The sequence below is a fragment of the Ovis canadensis genome, chromosome 19, assembly GCF_042477335.2.
Source record: "Ovis canadensis isolate MfBH-ARS-UI-01 breed Bighorn chromosome 19, ARS-UI_OviCan_v2, whole genome shotgun sequence".
In the NCBI taxonomy this organism is placed as follows: domain Eukaryota; kingdom Metazoa; phylum Chordata; class Mammalia; order Artiodactyla; family Bovidae; genus Ovis; species Ovis canadensis.
In genome coordinates, this window is record NC_091263.1 from 61,889,782 (window position 1) to 61,904,903 (window position 15,122).

Here is a 15,122-nt window from a genome sequence, read left to right on the forward strand (position 1 = left end):
ACATCTTTAAGGCTGTTTGGGGGTAAAACGATATACCAGGTATGATGAGCCAGGCACAGAGTCTGAGACAAAGGTCCTCAACCAATGAAGTCCATTACTTTTCCTAACTTGGGGAGAGTCCTTCAAGGACCCTTCCCTGGAGACACCACTGTGGAGTGTTTGGTACAAGTCCATGTGGTTCCCCTGAGGGTTTGGCCTTGCAGAGCTGGATCCCCAGTGTCCTGCTCCTGTCTTCTCTCTCTTCACCCCGGTAACACTAGCACTGAGAGCCTGAGAGGACTAGGATGAGAGAAAACACCCTCTCTGGCCCCAGCTGATGCAGATGACACGCCCAGAGCCAAGTGCTGTGCAAGGGTTAAAGGATAGCATAGACACTAAGGGCATAGACACTTCCGCTGGGTGCCTGGCAGGTGTAAGTGCTAAAAAAAAGCGGTACTTAGAATTACTAATAGTTTCCCATTTCTTACTTTCGGCTGACAAGGTGTCCCAATTTCCTCCTCCCTATCAATGGACTACAACCTTGTGTACACAGGATTCACCCTACCTGAATTCCTAGTGTAGTACAGTACTGCTGCTGCTGCTAAGTCGCCTCAGTCGTGTCCGACTCTGTGCGACCCCACAGATGGCAACCCTCCAGGCTCCTCCCTCCCTGGGATTCTCCAGGCAAGAATACTGGAGCGGGTTGCCATTTTCTTCTCCAACGCATCCATTTACTTGGACAGCCTGCACATTTACTTGCATCTCCTGGTAAATTTCTGAATTAGCAAACTGCTTTGTCCTTAGAGAACAAAGTAGTCCGCTTTTACTCACACAGGTCCTTCCTTAGATCCTTTACATAAAAGGGTCTGCAAACGCAAACATAAAACAGTAGCCACGAGCTAGAACTCATCTTGTTCTTGGAAGGCAGAAAAGAGCCTGGTACTGTGAAATCTATGGGAAAAAGTCAACATCCATGGCTTACTCTCTGTGCCGACATCCAGAGTCCAGGATGAGAAGCAAAGACTCAGGCAAGGAGCCCAAGGACTTGCCAATGGAGCTTTCTGGACTTCCAGGGCAGAGCACAATGAGTTTGGCTCAGATTTCTCTGAAAGCCTGAAATACACTGTAGACTCCACTCTTTACTGCAGTTCTGTCTAGACTAGCCTAGCACCCCTGTGAGGGTAAAGTGAACCCCTGACCCTGAATCCCATCAGCTCTGTGGGAAGAGGGGACCAGGTGTTGCACAGTCTGGCTGGATTTCTACATGATAGAGTTTCAACAGACAAACCCCCACATTTCTCCTCTAAAACATGGGGGGTCCTTTTCTGTTTCTACAGCTGACTCCAGGTGGTCTGACATGAACTCTACTGAAAGAAACCAGATCTTGAGGAGAGCTCACAGAGATGAGCATGGTCTGATGGGAAAACGTCAGGAATGGGGTGAGGTGGTGATGGGGATGGAGCAGGATAATTAAATTCTTAGCTTAAAAGTCCCACTAGGGCACTGAAGACAGAAGGGAATTCTAAGCGAGCTCGGGAGACTGCTGCAAGCCTTTGGTCTCAACAAGAGAACCCAGTAACCAAGCAACAATGTACACATGTAAAGTACCAGACAGTAGATACGGGATCTGAGTCTCATTACACCAAGGCAGGGAGCTGAAGAGTAGCACATCAGCATGTAGCCAGGACAGGGATATAGGTGAAAGGGGAAAGAACTAGGTGGAAGGGGATATTATACCAAAACCTGAGATCAATTACCTTGTTTTAGTATATATTACCACTCTTTTGTTAGTAAACATATGATTTATAAACACCACCATGATGGTCCTGCTTACACCATAAAAGGTTAAAAGAGGAACTAAGGGTATCAGCCTTGGTATCTCCTAAAAATGAGGAGGAAGGGAATATTCTCTCCTCTACTTTTCCTTTGATTATAAAAACCTAGACCTCTCTGCTCTCGGGGCTGTGCTCCCCTGCCTGCCCCCTGTATTTCTCACAAGCATCCTATGCTAATAAACTCACTCTTTGCCAGCCACTCTGCCTCATACTGAATTCTTTCCACATCGAGACAATAAAACCTGAGTTTCAATAAGCCCAGGTGAGTGGTTTAAACTAAGAGACAGTGTGTTCGAGTCCCCTCCTAAGGCAGGGAGTGTGGGTTCAAGCCTCAATCTGGGGTGCAGATGGCTTCAAGTCCCATCTGACAGAGTATGGTTTTAGCAGGAGAATGGAATCCACCCCTGAGAGGCCACCACTCGATGCATGCTCACTGGGAAGGGAGCTCTGGTAGCAGAGGGTCACCACATGCACTATCACACCAGCTCGGAGACGTTCAGGCCACCAAGGCCTCTCCATCCTACTCCCTAAGCAGACCCCTAAGCCAACGCCTCCTCTCCATGCCCACTCCACTGCCCTCCCTCCGGCTCTTGCCATATGTCGCAGGGAGATAATGCAACAGCTCTCCTAGGCGTTCTCCTGTCCCCAGTTCACCTTTCTGTTGCCTAGAGGCAACCTTCTAGAATGGACGTCTACTCACGCTCCTTCTATGAGACTCAGCAGGATGCAGGAGGCTCCGCGCAGCTACGCTCAGCTGGGGCCTCAGGCCTCTGCCACCTTCTCTCATGTTCCAGCCACACCAGCCACTCCCTGTTCTCCTGCCTCCCCGTCTGGGCTCTCCAGGCTGCCCCTCTGTGACGCTCTTTCCGCTCTGACAAACCTGATGCAAGTGTCACCATTCCCTTCTCCCAACCAGTGACAAATTACACAGTTCCCTTCCTAACCTTACCATTGGCTGAAAGGGTGACTTGAGAGTTATACGTTCAAGAGCTCCGCAAGGATGGCAACCACATAACACTCATCCCAGCACCCCCAGCTCCTGATGGCAGGCTCCGTAGAACATGTTAGTCAGTGCTAACTGAAGCGGGGAGGCCCCTAAGAGGCCTCAGGCGCGCCAGCAAGACGCTCACCTTGCAGGCTACCCGGTGTGGACACAGCTTCCCGAAGCCCAGGGGAGGCTGGATGCGGCGGAGCAGAGTGACCACGTCCAGGTGCTTGATCCTTCCCCTGGAGGCGAAGTGCAGCGTGAGGGCAGGGCAGCACACCCACCCTGGCTTGTGGGCCCTCCCGCCCTCCCCAGGGAGCGCAGCCAACACCCAGAAACAGCTCACACAAGCCAGATGGAACTCTTTCCCACTTACTTTGCCTCAGGGTCATATTCAGACCAGATCCGTTTGAATTCGTCTAAATGGTGAGGCCCCAGAATAGACCAGTCCCGGGTGAGATAATCAAAATTGTCCATGATGACAGCCACGAAGAGGTTGATGATCTGTAAAAGCCAATCGAGGGGAGTTTCAGGTGCAGTGAGGTTACCTGGGTTCAATCCTAGTGAGTGCTTCCTGATTATAAGGGTCACAAAACATTTGGACCCATTTCTCCCAGAGAGGCTGAAAAACTTTCATTCTAAAGAATGATTAAGAAAAAGCAGGCTTCCAGGTTTCACAGATGGTTTGGGTATAGTCCCTGGGGTGGTGGGGGTGGTATTGTCTGATCTTTTGAAACACACTGGAATTTTATAATTTGCACCAAATAACTCACTGTCTTAAGTTACTGCTATGTGCAGTGGCTTTGAGATTTTTATAAAAGAACCAGCAGCCCTAAGAAGCCGGAGTGGTGAAGCCTGTTAGTGAGCACCAAAACCCCTACTACAACAAAGGTGCTTATATTAACACAGGCCTCACTTGGCAGAAACTTCAACTGCCCAGTGGAGTCTAGAGTGCTTGTCAGCATAAGATACCCCACAGCTATTTGATGAGGCAATATCATTGGTATGAATCTCAAATGCTACATGTATATCTGTCTATGAGAGGAGTGCAGGGGTGTGTGAGGGAATTCCGATCACTTACCAGAAATGCACAGAGCATATAAAAACTGATGAAATAAACGATGGCGAAGTTGCTCCCACATGTGTACTCCTCCCCGGGGTTGTAATCTGAGTCAGGGTCGCATTGCTTCCCCGGGAGGCAGGCCAGCATGATTTCCTGCCAGGCTTCCCCTGTCGCACACCTTTTTTGGATTAAGCAAAGAAAGAAAGAAGGCATATAAGGCTTAGACCCTCAAGAAATTTTAAGAAAAAATATTTTTCAATTAGATCAAAACCTAAGTAATTTGGGAGGAAGGCAGCTTGATTTAGTCAAAATTCCTAAACTGAAATTCCTATTAATTTTCAAATGCAACTTGTATTAATAAGTGGAGGACCTGCTGAAACTCCCTTTGATATGCATTAACCACTATATACAAGCATATCAATTCTTTACGTATAAAGGGATGTTTGTTTTGTTGTCTTCTCTCTTTTAAACACTTACACTATAATTTTTAAATGATTATTATTTTTAGCGACCTAACATCTGACAGCTTGATTAGATTCCCCATTCAATTCTGTTGAAAGAACTGGAAACTAACTTACAAAGAACTTGCTCTCCAGTCACTAAAGTCAATAGGAATAACTTGTATGGTTTCTAGAAAGTTCTCACACTTCAAGGCACTCTGTTTACCAAGTTATTAAAAAGAGTTAAAAACAATCCCATATGACTTGAAATTGTGCATCTCATGATGCTCCCCACTGACTGTGCAAAAGGCTTCCATGTTCCTGCTAAATTTTCATTTTCCTGGTTGTTTGAGTACATGCGCCCATGTGTGAGCATATACTCTATACCTTCCCAGTGGCTCAGCAGACCTACTCATTCACTCCCAAACGGAGAATCTTAAGCCAATCACAATGTGAATGACCAAAAGCCAGCAAAATTCCTGTGTGACTAAAATGCTACCATTTCCATGTAAGAATACAAAACAAATACAAAAAACCACCAGGACCCAACTGCTTTAAGAACCCGGGTCCTCTTTTGCTCTGGAGCCCAAAGCCAGAGACACCTGCTCGTTACTGGACTCAGTCACCTGAAGAGTAGCAGCACCGCCTGGGGAAAGGTCTGGAAATTGTTGTTCCTGTTGATCTGGTTGTTATCTCTCATGGCCACTTTCCCAAACATCTAGAGAGAGAAATTGTTAGGGGAAAAAGAAAAAAAATTATCATATGGAGAGAAAAAAAAAAAAACAACCCTCCACATGTGAATTTAGAACTCAAGTTCAGTCAATACCCAAACTGCTTGGCACTTGATTCATCCCACTGAGATGTGCTGGGCTCTGTTCTAACCACTGGGCATATCCTCAGCTCAGCAAGTTCCTACCCTGGGGAAGGGCTGCAGAAATAACCAGACAGGCAGCCCTCCCAATGGGGGTTCGGCTGGTCTAGCCCCACGGGAAGCACAGAACAGGCTCAGGGGATCCCTGAGGCTGGGGGCTGGTGCCAGGGAAGGCTTCCAGAAGGGAGGTTAAGGATTGGACTGAAGGGTAAGGAGAAGCCAGTCAGGCGACAAGGAGGGCAAAGGGTGCTCCAGGCAGAGGGTGCGAGGCCTGCAAAGGAGCAGAAGCGACATGGCCTGGGTACTCCAGGAGATGAAGCCAGAGTGAGTGTGACAGACAGACCACACAGGCTGTGGACAAGCATGGGGGCTGGTGGGCTGGGCTGTAAGGGCCCGAAGTTACTGAGTGCTTCACTCACAGAGATTATAGAAGCAGACTGACATTTAGGAAGAACCTGATGCCCAGCAAAGATTCTTCAGTGAACATAGGGTGGTATGTGTGATGTGGTTTGCAGTTCTCTGTAACACTTAAGTTTTACACAAGGACGTTATGGCATAAAAGACCTTTCAGGGCTCAGAGCACCAAAAGCCGCTGAAATACAGGGGCTCAAGGACACTGACTCTTCATTCAAAACCCCTGGTGATGTGGAATCTAGAAAGATGGTACTGATGAACCTATCTGCAGGGCAACAATGAAGACGCAGACCCAGAGAAGAGACTTACGGACAAGGGCAGGGGGCAGGGCGGTGGTGGAGGAAGGAGAGGGTGAGATGAAGGCAGAGAGTAGCATGGGAGCATGTATGCTGCCATACGTAAAATAGACAGCCAACAGGAATTTGCTGTATGACTCAGGGGACTCAAACCGGGGCTCTGTAACAACCCAGAGCAGTGCGAAAGGGTGGGATGTGGGAGGAAGGTTCAAGAGGGAGGGGACATGTGTACAGCTATGACTAATTCATGTTGATGTATGGCAGAAATCAAACCAAGATTGTAAAGTAATTATCCCTCAATTAAAAATAAACAAGTAAAAACCCTGGTGAGTCCTGGTGACTTGCACACGCTTCTCTGCTTTAAGAACACAGAAGTAGGGACCACCATGTCTTTGCCACTGGAATACCTCTCCTCCTCCTCATCACAGCACTCCCTCACCTGAACCAGTGGAGAGCAGGGCAGAGAGACCCCGGGGTGGGGGGTGTCCAGGACCACAGACTCCTCCATCTCCCTCTCCCCACAGAGGCTCTGCCCCCAACCCAGCCACTTCATGTTAGGGCTCAGTTGTTAGTGAGCTCCTGGCCCCTCTTCACACCTCACGAGGGGCTGGAGAGCAGTCCCCAGGTCACAGAAGGGCTTGCTTGCATGCTTCTTTTTAGAGGGGCGCTTCTGAGGCAAGAGAATGGTTCACTTCAGCCCCAGCATCTGAAATGCTTTCAGATGATAAACAGACCTTGGTATCACTCAGTACCCTCTTAGCAATGGTGGTACAGAGAACAGGACAATTACGGCTTCTTTCAGTGCTGCACTTGCCGTGGCTACACTCAACTGTGGGTTTTCTCCATGAGTTGGCTCTCCTCAGACGCAGATCGGGGGTGGGGACAGCCCTAAACCCAGCTTCCCCTGACATGTTCTAACCTCCTCACACCCTTCTAAGCCTGGGGCTCTTGCTGGTACAAGCCCTCTCCTGCAGGGCCAAGTCTTTCTCAACTTTATTGCTCTTTAGCAGCCAAGCCTGGCTAAAAAACCATGACCTGCCTTTCCAGTCCACCTGTCCCAAGTGCAGCATGCTGGGGCAATGCAGCAAAGGGATCCAGGGGAGAGGGGCTGGAGCATACCTGCATGCCGATGACTGCGTAGATGAAGAACAGCATGGCGATGAGAAGGGCGACATACGGGAGCGCCTGGAAGACAGGAGGCACTTGGGTCAGTGTGAGCCTCCTGTCCCTGTGGCACCGATGGCTCGGGGGCAGGGAGGGGAGAAACTGAAGGCCCACGTAGAGAACACCCTCTCTTCTTTTCCATGCTATACTGAAAGGACATCAGTAGTGAGGAAGAGCTTTGTAAATAAACCCCAGCGCAGCAGCACAGCTTCAGCCCTGAGGACAGCAGCCCATACACCTCGGGTTACAAAGCTGCAGGCATAATGTGCTGGCCATGGTCATCAGCAGTGTGTCCTACTCTTAAATAGTGTTACCTCTCACAATAATGCTTGAATTTACTGTTAGATTCCTTTGTGAAACTACTGTAATTGATAAAATGCTTCCAAACTGCTTGCTTCCTTCTTTTGTGGGTGTGTTTGCAGCAGGAGCAAGCAGCTATTTTGCAAAGGAACATCTTTATGCAAAATCACCTTGGGTCTGCTGAAGTACTTCCTTAGAGTGAAGTGTTAGGAGTGGAATTACTGGGTCAGAGGGGAAGAATTACTCTTTGGCTGTGGCTGTAGAAAGCAAGACACTTTTCCTAAAATGCATCCTCTTTGAAAGAAATACAGAGCTGGGGGCTGGGACAGGGAAGAAAAGGAGCTAGCCCTGTGGTGGCTAAGCCTGTTCCTCTCCTTAGGAAGGTCAAATAAAAGCATGGGTGTGAGGTCAGACAGACCCCTGGTCTTTTAAGCCAAGGATCCTCAAATGCTTTTCTTCCTCATCTCAGGTGACAGAATATGTCCATGTGCTCAGCATGCCTCCAGGGGGTGCCCAGATTGTTAAGGCCAAGCTCACATGCATAAAGCCTTCACTTGTCCTCCTATCTGAGAAAGGTCATCTGAAAGCCACTGGCTAAAAACCTCCCGACTTGTGCCAGGTCTGGGTCTGTGACTGCCAGCTTGGCCCAGAGCAGCTGCACCATCATGACAGCTGGGCTGGTTAACAGCCCCACAGGGTTAGTTTCAGGCTGTCCTTGCCATACCAACATGCATTTTCTCCCTAGATAAGTGTTGAAGAATTTCGTTGGCACAGCTTCTCAATTTTTATGGTCCGCTACTTGATGACATGAATTTATCTATAGTGACCAAAACCTTTTTAAAAAGGACGAATGACATTATTGCATGAATCATTCTATCTTTATAGCAGCTCAGTCACAAACACTGGTGCTCTGCATTAATAACAACAGCCTAGGCTTTAATCCCTTTCCAAGATCTAAACTCACCTGCTTGGAACCCCCAATGTCCCTGCCTCTCTCAGAGCCACAGCCTGGCTCCATCCACCACCTCGTTTTCCCCAACAGGACTCGAGAATTTCCTTCAAATCTCTGGACTGACCTCCTTCCCCAGATGCACACCTTCTCCTCTTTACCTGTTAAAAATCTGCCCACTGTGGGAAACTGTCTCCTCGGACATTAACAACAGTTACTTGAGACGTGGGGGTGGGTTGTTCTCTGTGTATCTTTGGATAACTTCATTTGTTAATGTGAGCATTTATAGCTTTTGAATTAAAAACTGTCAAAAGATAAAGAAATGAAGATCCATGACTTATTTTCTAATGTTTGTGTGCATCTACAAGCTCCCCAAGTGGTGTACCTCTGGATAAGAATCTGGGCCCCTCCCAGTGGAGTAAGTCCCAAAGACTGGAGTATCTGGTGTGGGGTGCCGGAAGGTACAGGAGAAGCTAGGGTCTGTTTGGAATAGCCTGGAGAGTACAGCTGACGAAGGGGGCCTGGCTTATACCTAGATGCCCTCCACTGTGCAATCCTGCCAGGCACAGGATAACCCAGGATGAGGGATGGTGTGCTGGCCCAGGCCAGCTGGTCTCTGACTTTGTATCTATCAACAGATCGGCCACCGGACTGGACTGTGGCAGCCTTACAACGCTTCCAGGGATCGGCTGGGACTCTCCCTCTCTCAGACATCACCATTCACCCCGGGTGTCCTGGGGGGGACTGCGGGGCGTGGAGCCCTGTATCTCTGTCCGTCCTGGAAATGCCGCAGAGCTCTCAGCTGTGGGTCCTTACTGCTCTTTCTTCTGCTTCCTTAAGCAAGTCATCCTAAGTGATTTTCCCAAGCAATGCTGGGCAGGTCTCTTCCGCGTTTTATGTCCTCCATGGACCTTGATGGTCACAGTGGTCCTGCAGAAGGGAGGGTGGATCCTCCACGAAAGGGGACAACCGCCGACTTACACATGATCTTCAAAGACAAAGAAGCCCCTGGCATGGCTCTTACCTGGAAGGACTTAATAAAAGTCCACAGCAGCGTCCGGATGCCTTCCCCCCTGCTGAGAAGCTTCACCAATCGCATCACTCGGAAAAGACGGAAAAAGGTGATGGAGATTCTATTGCTCTCTTCAGAGTTCTGAAGGGTTATCATGGAGAGGTCAAACCCAATGGAAAGTAGAACATGCAACACTTTCAGAAAAACAGCAACAGATGCACGCAGAGGTGGTAGAGGTAAGAATTAAAGATGTGTTTCTAGGGCCTTTGCACCTTACAAAGCATGATATGAAAGGAGAAGTTACATGCTAACAACACAGGGCTTTGGAAAACTGCGTCCACACAGCACATGCATGTCCACGTGGTCTAGAGTGTTAAGAGGAGGACGCCGGGCTGGTCAAGAGTACTGGACACTGATGATGAATGCAAACCACTGCAGACACTGTTCTGGAAGGACAATCATGGAGAATACAGAACAACTAGTGGAGAACTCGACATGGCCAAATAAACTCAAGGGAAAGACCCAGCCCCCTGGGGACTAGTCACTGATCTTACCCCAGGTGAAGCAGTTGGGACAGGGACATTTTCACTTTCAGTTGGCTTTAAGAAATCAAAGATTGAAAATGCATTAATGAACTGGGAAGGAAGCTGGGGTTCAGGAGAACGGCCCCTCCCCACTTTTAAACATTCTGTAGTTTGTGTCTCAGGAGAACCCACGTGCTCCCTCCCTGAGGAAATGCCACGGCACTGCCTGGGGCTGGACTTGAGGCCGGGCAGCCACTGACGCAAGCTCGGACACACTCCTTGCCAATCCACACCCCAGGACGTGATGTTCCAAGGCTGACAGACATCCAGTTAAAGATAATGCTGCAAGACCTCAGGGTCCCCACACGCAGAAATGCAGGGTGGGATTCTATTTTCTTAGTCGGGGTTGTGGGTCTGAGGAATGAACTGCTCTGAGGGAAGCCACTCCTAACCCTGGGGAACAGGATGACTCTACCAAACAGGGAAAACTGAGTGGAAGCTGCCTGTGGTCCTCAAACCTCCCAGACTCCACTCTGCTCCTAGGCCCACAGAACTGGCTGGGGCTGAGTCGGAGCACACAGGAGAGGGGCTGGTTACCCCCTGAAGCTGTCACAGCCCCACTGGAAGGCTCGGCTCTAGACAACTCCTGGGAAGAAGCCGCCTAGCACCAGCGTGCCCTGGGCTTCTTCAGCACTGCCTCATCTGGGGTCTGGGTGGGCTCTGGTCCCCAGGGTGCAGAATCCCAGCCCCTGCTGCCCTGTGCTCACCTGCCTCCCCACTCAGGCCAGGAGCCCCCGGGGGCAGGGGACTCACCTCATTCCAGTCAGTGCCCAGCAGAGTGTCTGGCACTTATCAGAGGTCCAGTAAGTGATTATGAGAATGCAAAGAGGTTCTAAGCTAACTCACAAATATCAGGAGGCATCTTCAAATTCAACAACGATGGCTGAACAAGGGTTGGGAAGTACCAGCCTTCCCTCCAGTGGGGTCACCTCTGCTGAAGCGGCCGGGCTACCCGGCAGCCAGCACAGGAAGGGGGCTCTTCTGGTTGGGGGGCCATGAACGCTGGGCGCTCTCCAGGCCTCTAGGGAGCCTCTCTGCATGGCGTGTCTGTACAGGTGAGGGATGTGCGTGCACGCCTGGATGCACACAGCAATCAGCTGGGTTCTCCTCCCTGGAGATACCACAAGAGGAAAAACTCCATTTTGAAGGCTCACTCTTGTTTACAGCTGCCTCCGAAGACCAAAACTAAAACTCTGTAAAATTCATAAAATATACGGTATTTGGGCACAACACCTTACAATTGAAATTCAACAATGAGATTATGAAGCAAGGACTAACAGGTTCTGGTGGGGTTAGAAAGAGGTCCCTGCTTCAGCTGGGATGCTCTTTTTACATTCCTTCTATTATCTCACCTCAAAAGAGACTGTATCTCCTTAAAGAGACAGATGATGCTTTTTAACTCATGACTGTCACAAATGAAGGACTTCGTTTACCGAAGTTCTCCTGCTTTCCCAACCATCTCCCTCAGGGGATGTGCAGGGGGCTCCAGTCTCACCCACACAGCTGGCCTGTGAGGTGGTATGTGCATGTGTGTGTGCTCAAGGAGACCAGAGTGTGCACAAGACAACACTCTGTGGCATACTTTTGCAAAGTCACGTTAGACCTGCAAGAGAAGAAAAGGCTGGTGGTTGGGGACCACACTCTTTTTGGCCATGACCTGGCTCAAGCCTCTCCAGGAGGGACCTGGCTGACCCCTCCCTAGCCTGCTCCAAGAATGACAGAGCTTGTACACCCTGCTGGTGACATGGGAAAGTCAGCTGCCAAACGGATTTTTGAAGCGTACGTCTCTTTTTCAACTGCTGTCTCTGAAGTATGTCAGATCTTGGGCTACGAACATGAAACCATGGGTAGTCTTATTAAAAAAAAAACAACAAAGAAGAGGAAGAGATAGCATTTGTGGAGGGACGAGGCAACATGACATGCAAGAATGGAAGCACAGGGCAAACGGCACACCAGGTTGCATGCATCCCCAGAGCAGCCTGGGACACCACTCCCAAGCCCCCACATGCTGTGCTGGGCAGGGAGGACGTCACTAGTAGCACTCAGGGAAAAGTGCAAGTTGCCAAAATATCTTACAAACTGAGGGACCCTGAGGATGGCTTCCCTAAACTACAAATGCTAGCCTGATGAAAAAGGCAGGCCAGCTCTCATCCTGGGCTACCCATAGGAACTCTCTGGGGATCTTTAACACTCTGATGCCTGGGTCCCACTCCAAAGATTCTTATTTAAAGGACCTGAAGTATGCCCAAGCTTTGGGTATTTTTAAAAGCTCCCAGGTGGTTCCAACTCAGCCTGTCACTCACAACAGCTCATTCCCTTTAGATCTGGGGCAGCCACACAGAGTGGGGCCACCAGAAAAGCCCACACAGGCTGTTACAGCTAAGCAACGGGTTCTTCTGGGGTTGATGTGGGTTCAGTACTCAGATGGGTGCAAACTGAGTAGGGCCATCCCCATCTTCCTTTCGAGGGATGGAGGAGGCTCACAAACCCAGGGAGCTGGTGACAGGTATAAATGGACCATGAGCATGACATCGCTCTGCTAGACTCCTGGGATCAGCCACAGGACACCCCTAGAGGCCAGGACACTAGGGAAGGTCTCACTCCCCAGGAAGCTTCTACAGTCAGCACTGAGGACTAAACGGTCAGTCTTCAATAGAGGGGTTTCCAGTGCCACCCTGGGCCCTGGGCTAGATGGCCTTGGTAGCTCCTTTTTGGGATGCCAGTCTTCATTCTGAAACCCTACAGGAGGATGGACCCTCAGCCTTAGGAAGCCAAACTATACACCAGGGTTTGGAAAGCCCCTTCCCACAGGGCTCCTAAGCAGGCTCTTGAGATGTAGGCTCCAGGCCAACCCCTCTGCAGCTACAGGAGTCAAATGAGCCCTGAGTTCCCCAAGTGCATAGGGAGCAGTCTGCATTTATGCATTAAGTCTCATCTTTTCCTGAAAAAAAAACAAACAAACAAACAAACAAAAAAAACACTGAAAGGATGCTATTTGCCAATCCAGACACAAAGCAAACCAAGTGAGAGTGAAAGTGGCTCAGGCTTTGTGACCCCGTAAGACTATACAGTCCATGGAACTCTCCAGGCCAGCATACTGGAGTGGGTAGCCATCCCCCTCTCCGGGTGATCTTCCCAAGCCAGGGATTGAACCCAGGTCTCCCACATTGCAGGCAGATTCTTCACCAGCTGAGCCACTAGGGAAGCCTGCGTTTATGCATTAAGTCTCATCTTTTCCTAAAAAAGCTGAAAGGATGTTGTTTCCCAATCCAGACAGGAAGCAAGCCAGCATCCCAGCAAACCAGTTACCCTCAAGCATCCTGGGGAATTCCTATGGGGAGCCTCTGACTTCTGACCTGACAGGTAACACCTCTGGCATGGAAGGCTTCTGTATTGGGGATTGCTAAGTCTGTCTCCAGAAACCAGCTACCTGGTTCCTGGAAAAGTGTGAGCATACAGCATGGAGGGCTGAGCAACCTGACTGTGGATTCAGAACAAGAGACTGAGGATAGCTGTGGGTCACCTAGTCCACCCTGGGTCCACGACAAGTCAGTGACAGTTCTGAGGTGCCTGGGAGTGAGCTCCCTACTGTTGCTCTTGAGTACCAACAATGCAGACATGGCTTCTAAACACGTGTGCTGCCTCCCCAGCAGCAACGATAAAGGCCAAGTCTAAATGTCAGCGACAGCCATTCTCTGGGTTATGGAGAATATGAAGCTGGGCCATTTCTCCACTCAAGAACAAACAGGCATCAAAAAAAGAGCAAAAAAGAGCTCGCCAGTCCTCATCTGACATTTTAGCAGCTTGATGATGTGATGACCAACTGTGATGAAGACAAGTCCATGAGAGCTCTCAAACCACGACTGTGGCTGGGTGGGTGTTGGGGAGGAGGGAGCAGGATGAGGAGGGTTCAGGGAGCATGCAAGCAGGACAACGGAAAGGGCCATCCAAACTGTTTGCACAAAGAACACGAATGCAGGCTCGACTTCTCATTTCCAGGTCAGATCAACTCATGCTGTGACTACGCTGGTCTGTCACAGCGCCAAGTGTGACTGGCCAAGATGGCCCCAGCTCAGGTGCCAGGCTGGAGACACAAAACAGGGCACAGCAAACAGTTTAGATGACCGCGACCCACAGCACTCCAGTGAAGTTCAGCGAAAACCAAAGGTGGGGAAGCCAAAGACAAGAATACAGTCTTTTGAGTGCTTTTGCTTTAACGACTTCACCGTATATATGTTTATATATACTTGCCGCTACAATTTTCTAAAAACAAAACCAACATGAAAATCAATTAGGCAACAGAAAAGATCAACAGGGCTTGGGAGAGACAGCACAGCAAATTAAACATTGCAAAAAATGATGACTTATGGCAGCTAAAAACAGCCAACGATGGACCAAGAATATTCACGCTCAGCTGCGTCAGGAGTGCGAGGGACAGGCCACCAGGGAAATCTTGTGTGCTGCTTCCCTGCGGAAATCGGCGTGGGAGAGGGCAGGCTGGAGGAGCCACCGGTTACACTGGGAGAGTTATGTCACCAGAGGTTAAGGACACCTAGTCTCTCTTGTCTCTGTGTTGTGGCCTGCAGGTCACAGATGCCCAGTAAAGATGTGATGAAGGACTGAGTAAATGAGAAGGTGGCCGTGAGCATCCCTTCTACAAGGAGGCCCAGCACAGAAATGCTGAGGCCCCCTAAGGTCTCCTACTGGCCCAGGGCGTTGAACTGGCACTGCTCCCGGCTCAGGGAGGTTTGGTCTCAGGCTCCATCTGACTAGGGGAAAGGTCACAGTTACTGAAAAACAGTACAAGGATGTTAACCGGTATGATTTTTGAAAGCCTGATGGAATGTCAATGAAAGCCTGTACTGCACAGACACCCCCAAGTCAAAGGCTAACTACAAAATGGTCTGTGGGCTTTTATAGACCTGGGGCTTTCCTGACCAATGCAAGGTGAAGGAGGACACGTCTGAGACACCGCTGAGCAGGGCTGAACCAGATGGAAGGTGCAGTGGGCTCAGCCCCAGCACGCGGTGAAGCAACCAAGAAGCTGCTGTGCTTCTGCGGGTGCACCAGAGCGGGGGTCAGGCATTACGCAGTTGGGCTGCCCACCTGGTGCACAGACCTTGGCCACATCCTGGCGCACAGAAACAAAGCATGAACTCCACCACCTGCACGACAGCGCTCCAAGGAGGTCTGCTCAAAGTATCATTTATGATATTTTCACTTGCATTAG

At 49.8% G+C, this 15,122-nt stretch overlaps 1 protein-coding gene across 5 annotated transcripts in view; it reads right to left on the reverse strand.

The window, feature by feature from the left end:
* CACNA1D (calcium voltage-gated channel subunit alpha1 D) overlaps positions 1-15,122 on the reverse strand; it is a 351,812-nt gene that overhangs the window by 30,355 nt on the left and 306,335 nt on the right. For 3 of the 5 annotated variants that reach the window (XM_069561585.1, XM_069561586.1, XM_069561587.1), the window contains 7 exons: positions 9,863-9,907; positions 9,321-9,449; positions 7,003-7,068; positions 4,929-5,020; positions 3,881-4,040; positions 3,176-3,303; positions 2,945-3,041 (listed from right to left, as the gene is read on the reverse strand). In XM_069561585.1, coding sequence (XP_069417686.1) covers positions 2,945-3,041; positions 3,176-3,303; positions 3,881-4,040; positions 4,929-5,020; positions 7,003-7,068; positions 9,321-9,449; positions 9,863-9,907 — 717 coding nt within the window. The remainder of the gene's footprint in view (positions 1-2,944; positions 3,042-3,175; positions 3,304-3,880; positions 4,041-4,928; positions 5,021-7,002; positions 7,069-9,320; positions 9,450-9,862; positions 9,908-15,122) is intronic. The other 2 variants (XM_069561588.1, XM_069561589.1) reach the window with 1 other exon arrangement.